The sequence below is a fragment of the Papaver somniferum genome, chromosome 7 (genome assembly GCF_003573695.1).
Source record: "Papaver somniferum cultivar HN1 chromosome 7, ASM357369v1, whole genome shotgun sequence".
Taxonomy (NCBI): Eukaryota; Viridiplantae; Streptophyta; class Magnoliopsida; order Ranunculales; family Papaveraceae; genus Papaver; species Papaver somniferum.
In genome coordinates this window covers 9,232,912-9,240,717 of record NC_039364.1, presented here as the reverse complement: position 1 = coordinate 9,240,717, position 7,806 = coordinate 9,232,912, and the positions used below count along the sequence as shown (strand labels likewise).

The 7,806-nt window shown below is 36.7% G+C and overlaps 1 protein-coding gene across 1 annotated transcript; it reads left to right on the top strand.

The window, feature by feature from the left end:
• The first annotated feature begins 1,843 nt into the window (after nt 1–1,843).
• On the top strand, nt 1,844–3,657 carry LOC113300497 (cytochrome P450 89A2-like). The gene has a single exon (XM_026549697.1). It carries the CDS (start codon nt 1,942–1,944, stop codon nt 3,466–3,468), a length of 1,527 nt encoding a protein of 508 aa, XP_026405482.1. The 5' UTR covers nt 1,844–1,941; the 3' UTR covers nt 3,469–3,657.
• Nucleotides 3,658–7,806: the final 4,149 nt, after the last annotated feature.

The following is a 7,806-nucleotide window of genomic DNA, read 5'->3' as shown; positions in this document are numbered from 1 at the left end:
AAATTTGGTCTGGGATCAAGACCAAATCCAAATATAGTCGGGCGTTGATATAATGTCCGCCATTCATCGGGCGTTGATATAATGTCCGCCATTCATCGGGCGTTGATATAATGTCCGCTACACATCGGGCGTTGATATAATGTACGCCTGAAACAGGGCGTTGATATAATGTACGCCCGATGGGGCGTTTGTATAATCTCCGCGCGAAATGGGGCGTTCATATACTTAACGCCCCACTTTCACAATTTTAAGATGTTGCATGGGGCGGTCTTTATACCTCCGCCCCATTCTTTTTTTTTTTTTTTTTGTTTGTGAAGCGTATACTATACCAACGCCCCACTCGCGCGTTATCTTTACCAACGCCCCACTCGGGCGTTATCTTTACCAACGCCTGATCCCAGGCGTAATGTTTATCAACGCGCGACCAAATATACGCTTTTCCCACTACGCCACATGACGGACTAAACCCAAATTTGGTCTTTTTTTTTAGTCTTTGGTCTTTGGTTATACTCGCACCACTGTGGATGCTCTTAGTTCCTTCGATTATTGTCTGAGAAGCGGAGTTAAACTCTTATAAAAGGCCATCAAAATCACATGGTGATCACATTTGTTAGCTTATCCAACTACTGTAAATTTCTTAATTGCAATGACATGGCTGACAACATTCATTTTTTGTGTTCTTCCATGGCACAAACATTAATTCCTAAGTTTTGGTCGTGTATTTTTTTGGTATTTCAATCTGGCAGCAGTAGTTCTTCATGACCTTTGTTTGTTAATAACGGCTGAATAGAGATGGTGGATTGTGATTTTAGAGATTGTAACGGTTTAGAATTGATGGGTACTTATTACATACAAAGTTGCAGGTAAAGAAGAGGCTACAAATTGAGGCGCAAACACCAACAGTTTTGACCTCTTCATCACCAGAAACACGCTTGGACGGTGTTCAATATAATTCCCAAACCAGTGCTCTTTGCAGATTTGAATAGCGTTGAAGGGAATGGTGTTGCTGGTACTGTTCTTGAATTTAATTTGATTCGTATGTTTATATTGGAAACTTATATGTAAACTGTTGGTGAACTGGGAAGTGCACATAAAGTGCTTGTTCGGACGCCTGAAAGAAGAAGAGGTAGAGCAGTGAGTTAGGCCGAGATAACTTGTTCATTATCACATGATTCAGAGGGGTCTTATGTCTTTTTTCAGGGTAAATTGACTGCTTGTTACCCGTTTTTTCAAAAAAAACGCGATGAAAAAGGACAAAATATGGGCATTAAATATATTATGAAAAAAACCATTGACATTTTATTAAATGCATTTCTCTACGAGAGCATTTTATTAAGTTTCCCCTGCAACTAAAATGGATAATATCTTCGTTACTATTGTGTTGCTTTCATTGGTTTTATAAAAGTGTTGAGAAATGTGCTATTTGCTGACTTTGGTCGTTTTTTGTTCGATGATGATGACATTCAGTTAACTTCATCGTTAATTTTTCAAAAAATATCCAAAATGAAGATGCCGGCTGGTTGTTTGTTTGTTCGTGGCGATTCATTTAATTAACTTTCCAAGAAAGCATTCACAATTTAACGGAAGATATACCATCTCATCAAAAAAATGTAAAAGGATAATCTAAATATAAATTAGTACAATTAACCAGTAAGTACTTTATCAAAATGAAGGTGCCGGTTATTTGTTCGTTGGTGGTGGTGACATTTATTCTAGATTATTTTTGATGTTTATCCTTTACTAGAAAATTACGTATTCTAGAGTTCATATTCTACTATGCAAAATCAAGGATACAAAAGCTGGAGAGATGGACCACTGCCCACTATTGGGAAGAAAATGTTTGCCAGTGTGTAAGACGCATGATCAACTTCTTCCTCATCCTCACCTTTTTAAATACAGTGACAACTGAAACCATCACACATATTAATTCCCATCTCTAAAATGGAATCTCTATGGTTCATAATAATCGTAATCACACTCTCCTTATGTGCAAGTCTATTTAATCTTCTTCATAAAACTCCCAATAGATTACCACCTGGTCCTGTTTCAATCCCCTTTGTAACAAGTTTCCAATGGCTTAGGAAACCACGCGAAGCTTTAGAACCAACTCTCAGAAGTCTCAAAGAAAAATATGGACCAATCATAACTTTATCAATTGGTCATCAGAAATCAATTTTCATTACAAACTCAAGTTTAGCTCATCAAGCCTTGATTCAACATGGAGCAATTTTTGGTGACCGTCCACCAGCATCAGAGACAACCAAAATTGCTTCAAGTAATCAACATACTATAAATGATGCTTCTTATGGTCCATTATGGAGATTACTTCGGAAAAATCTTATGCTTCAGATTCATCATCCATCAAAGATCAAATCATTTTCACCGGCTCGAAAATGGGTATTGAATATAATCAAGTCAAGTATTAAAAAAGAATCTAATTCAGGGAAAAACCCTGTTCTTGTGGTTGATCATCTTCAATTTGGTATGTTTTGTTTACTTGTTTTTATGTGTTTTGGAGAAAAACTTGATGACGAAAAAATTAGACAAGTTGAATATGTGCAGAGAAATTTCTTATTGGGGTTTACTACATCTGAGATTCTAAACTTTATTCCAAAATTAGGAAAAATTATTTTCAAGAAAAAATGGGGAGATTTTTCTAAGTTGAGAAGTGATCAAGAAGAGGTACTAATTCCTTTAATTAGATCAAGACAAGAACAAATGAAGACAAGTACTGGTGAAATTCATGATGAGAAATCTTCCTTAGGGTTCTGGTATGTTGATTCATTATTGAATCTTGAATTACCTGATGAAGGTGGAAGAAAACTGACTGAAAGTGAAATAGTCAGTTTGTGTTCGGAGTTTTTTGATGCAGGTACTGATACTACATCAACAGCTTTACAATGGATTCTGGCTAATTTAGTGAAGTACCAAGATATTCAATCCAAACTATATGATGAAATCAGAAAAATATCTCATGATTGTGATGATGATGAGATACAAGAAGAAGATTTGAAGAAACTGCCATATTTGAAAGCTGTAATTCTCGAGGGACTAAGAAGACATCCACCTGGCCATTTTGTTCTAAATCATGCAGTTACTCAAGATGTAGGGTTAGATGGATATGTTGTACCAAAAGAAGCTATGGTGAATTTCATGGTAGCAGAAATTGGGTGGGACCCAAGAATATGGGGGGAAGATTCAATGATTTTTAAACCTGAGAGATTTTTGAATGAAGATGATGGTAGTTTGAATGAAGAAATGTCAGATGTAACAGGTAATAAAGCGATTAAGATGATACCATTTGGAGCTGGTAGAAGAATGTGTCCTGCTTCTGGTTTGGCAGTGCTTCATCTCGAGTGTTTTGTTGCTAATCTCATCAAGGAATTCAAGTGGACATCTAAAGCAGGAGATGATATAGATTTGACGGAGAAAAGAGAGTTTACAACGGTCATGAAGAATCCATTGTGAGCTCATATTTCTCCTAAGGCAACAAGATTAGCCTTCATGACCAAGTACACTCACAGGACGCATTGCACTGAGGTTCGTTGTTGCATATCCGGTGGAAATATCCGTTGATAACCTAATTAATAAATCTGATTTCATATCGATCATTAAAGTTGTAGTAATTTATTATTACTATTTGATTGAAAATTTGGTTACCTGGCATGAATCTGAGTTTACTTTTTCTTGTTTGCTTACTAAAGGAGGAAGTTTGAATTACGGCAACACTCTGCATTTAAGAAAAAAACCTGCTAGTGATTGTATTGTAGGACTGTCGATGGATAACCGAATATTTGATATCTGTCCGAGTCCATTCGGTTCTTTTGGATATTATCCAGAATTTCGAATAACGGATATCGGATACGGATATCTTATCGAATATTCTTACTTTAATGAAACAGATTTCGGATACGGATACCTTATCGGATATTCTAACTTTAACGAAACGGATTCGAAAAAGACATTATCCTATATGATAACATCCGATATCTGTTAAAGAATGCATATGCGAAAAAAAAATAAAAAAATTGAGTAATATATTTAGTTGTTAACTTGGTAGTATATGAAGATGTAGAAATAAAAAGATTATGGAAGAACAAAAACACAACTAGTTTTATTGATTGTGAGAAAAGCTTGAGACTTTTCCAATTCTGATAGAGAAGATTTGAGTTTTGTTTAAATGTAATTTAATATAATAATTTTAAAGTCAAATTTTTACATTTGATCAAGATATTTTAATTTAAAAAGTCAATTTTTTTTTGTAACTTGTGATATGTAGACACAAAGACTGCAAAAAAAAAATTACATTTGTTTTGTTATAATCAACTACTGTCAGATATTATCAGATATCCGACATTGTTATCGGAATGAATACAAAAAATATTTTTGAGCATTCGTCGGATATTATCGAATATTGAATATCCGTTAATCCTTATCCGTAACAAATATGGTAGAGGCCTTATTTGTTTCGATAGGTACCGTTGACAGGCTGCCGACTTATGGGGCATCAAGTCACCAAGTCATGATGCAATCTGAGTTCATGCTGATACTTCGGCTGGTTATTTATTTAATCTCTTCATCTAATCCTTCGTAGAGCCACTATCCATCGAACTCTCATCTATCAAATCCCAAATAGTAAGATTTTCTCTCCACTAATATTTTTTTATTATTGTTAAGTTTTTCTATCGTCTCTGTATCCTCTTGATCAGTTTGAATCAGGAGTATTGGTCGCGTGGAGTTTTCGTTCACCCAAGGTACGTAGGTAAGACCTTGTCAACAGTTACTTGTTTAAACCCCCACATCTGTTTGGTATTAATCGCAAGAATCTGGTGGCATCAATTTGGCGAAAAGCAGTAAAATAATATCTGGTGCGCGCAACAATAAGTCCGTAGCATTTGGTCAACGACCAACTAAAAAACTTCCGAATTCTTTTCCTCTTTGGACAGAAACAAGTTGGTAGGTAGCTGGCTTCTACAGAGAGACCGTTAGTTATGAACACTACCACTGCTATGAGAAGATTTATTGTTTTGACGGATTTAGTGAATGATCTTTATGTCTTCTCAAATACAAAAGAAGTGATTATCTTATTGTTTTTTGGGGAGAAAGAAAATCAAAGATGGGTTTATTGTATGAGTAAAGTGTGGAAAAGAAACGGAAAAGAAAGTATAAGCTAGGTAGCGAAATTAAGATCAAATATAAAGGAATTTGGGCTGGGTTTTCCTCGTCCCTTCAGACAAGAGACACTGCAGCTAGCACGAGTACTCGTTACAGACCTAGATCCCTCTCTCGTTATATATACAAACCCCTAACCCGGTGCATACGCATCGGATGATTACATAAGTGGAAGGATTATTTATGTGCTGCGTCTAAAATCTAGTATACTGCACATGTGTCCACCGATGTATATCGTTTTTACCGCCGATATTAAAGGCCAACCTTTTATGATGAGGCCAAAATAATATATTCATTGGGCATTTAACGTTTACACAAATTACACTTCATTAAATTTGTGCGCGTGCTACACACCGGGTATTTTTTTTAACTTGGCATGCGGTAGGCTGGCTTTGCATTTTTGATTTGGTGTGCGCGGGGCTTCTCCCCACCACCACCCCCGTGACGGTACATTTTTGATTTGGTGTGTGCATGGCTTCTCCCTCATCCTGTCCTGTGCTGATGAATTTTTAATTTGGTGTGCACCTGATCCCGCCCGTGGCGATGTATTTTTAATTTGGTATGGTGGAGCAAATATATTAAAATAGGTGAAGAATATGTGCATAGTTTATTTACTTTTTACTATTAAAGCAAATATAAGCTTAAAAATCCAAAGTAAATCTCACGAAACAACATCGTATCAAAAATCAAACAATTCTATCAGTGTTGTAAAATGGATACTCTTGCTTAATCAACTAAGCAATCAATTACTTAATTAACTAAGCAATCATCTGAGCAGTAAGGTGTATAGCTACCGCTATTATATAGTTTGGGAAAGCCAACTTAATATGGTGAGTACATGCACAGTGAGTATATACGTGTACAAGAAGGAAATGGGAGAAGCATTTTTATTACTCTCTCTTAGCCATTTCTACTTATTACAAAGGAGACTGGCTATGTCCTTTTATAGTACTCGATTAATGATAAGTCGGTACAAGAACTTTCAAGATACTGTACATGTGGCAGGATATGAGAATAGAGGGACTTGAGCTATATCCGTAAACGAAATTATCTCCATGGATGTTTATCTCAATCTTGACCAGGTTAATCGGTGGGTTAGCCACATCGAACCGGATGTATACACCACTCCCCTTGGATGACCACCGATAAAAATTATCGTCTCGTTGAAGTTTTATAATGATGATGGTCTTTTCCCGTCCACAAAACTGTGCCAGAGAAACCATTTAGGAAAAACCTGATTTTAGAACAAAGGCGGTTGTTGTCACGTAATATTTTCGTTGATAAGATTTACGCCAGGAAAACCACTTGGGATCAAACCTTAGCGCCGAGAAATACTTCCACCATAAAAAAATTGCGTTAGGAAAACCATTTGGGGACAAAACCTGAACGCTTGTGCTAGGAAAACCGCTTGGGACAAAACCTGACCACCAAAATTCAGAATAATGCCGACGTCGAAGAGCATGTTGCCTCGTTAAAAAACTCGTCTGGAAAACCACGTGGGACAAAACCATACCAAAGGAAAAGAGTACAACGGACGTCGCCCAATGACAGTGCTGGATACGCATATGCTGCCTCGTTAAAACCTTGACAAGAAAAACCCCTCGGGAAAAAACCTTGATGAAGGAAAAAGAGTACAGCGCGTTTAAGCTTAGCTAAAGATTTTACGAGTTTACTCCCCCTGAAGCATGACTTCTTAAAGCGGTTGGTGGTGTGGACATTTTACAGCCTTTAGAAGAACTGCTTTACTAAGTTCAGTTTATGGAGGATTGACTGCCAGATTTTGCGCCGGGTGAACATTCGCCATTGTACACCTCGCATTTAAATCCTCATTCTATTGCACACCAATTTATTTTCGCTTTAACCTCAGGCATAACCATGAAAGGTCTTTTGTAAACTCATAAATACCGTAGAATCAATTTCAGCATCTAAAAGTGTAACATGTAAAACAAAAGTTAGAAAACAAAAGATAATGCATGCATTATATCCATATATGGTACTTCTGGACCATAAATTTAACGTACGTATCAGATAGATCGATCACTTCCCATTAATGGTGCTAATTTTAGAAGCACGAGTATCAAAACTAGATACTCTGGTATATATAGGTAAGTTTTATTATGCTAGCATGTCCTCGAACTTCAAGTCGAGCAAATATTTCGATTTCAGTGAGATCTCAAAAATCTAGTTCAAGCGTGGATTTTGGCGCTACTAAGGGTTCTTTCAGAAGCCTAAAATGATATCATCAATTAATCCGGATTTTAACCTTATACCAGGAACGTATAAACACAAACAAGGATTGTTCATAAAATTCTCCTCTTCAAAACGATGACTTAATTTCAAGCCTGACGTAATTCACAGGGTCAGGAGGCTGCCAGAGTTAAAACTAGAATCCTTCAGGGATTCAAATACAGTCACCAATCATAAGTCATAGCAAGATGCTATTAGAGTCTTCCAGAGACTACCACGCTAAAGTGCATCAATATTAGGAGAATACCTTAGAACCAATCCTGGGATTCAGCAGGAAACCCTTAAATCGCACCTTGAGAGATTATATTACTCTCTCTGCGCTTTATCTCAAACACCAACCTGTAATATTCAGGCCTAATGATTTTACGGTGTGAGTCGGATCCGAAT

Excerpts from the sequence above, each read along its gene's own strand:
- LOC113300497 (XM_026549697.1), top strand. The coding sequence starts at position 1,942 with ATGGAATCTCTATGGTTCATAATAATCGTAATCACACTCTCCTTATGT.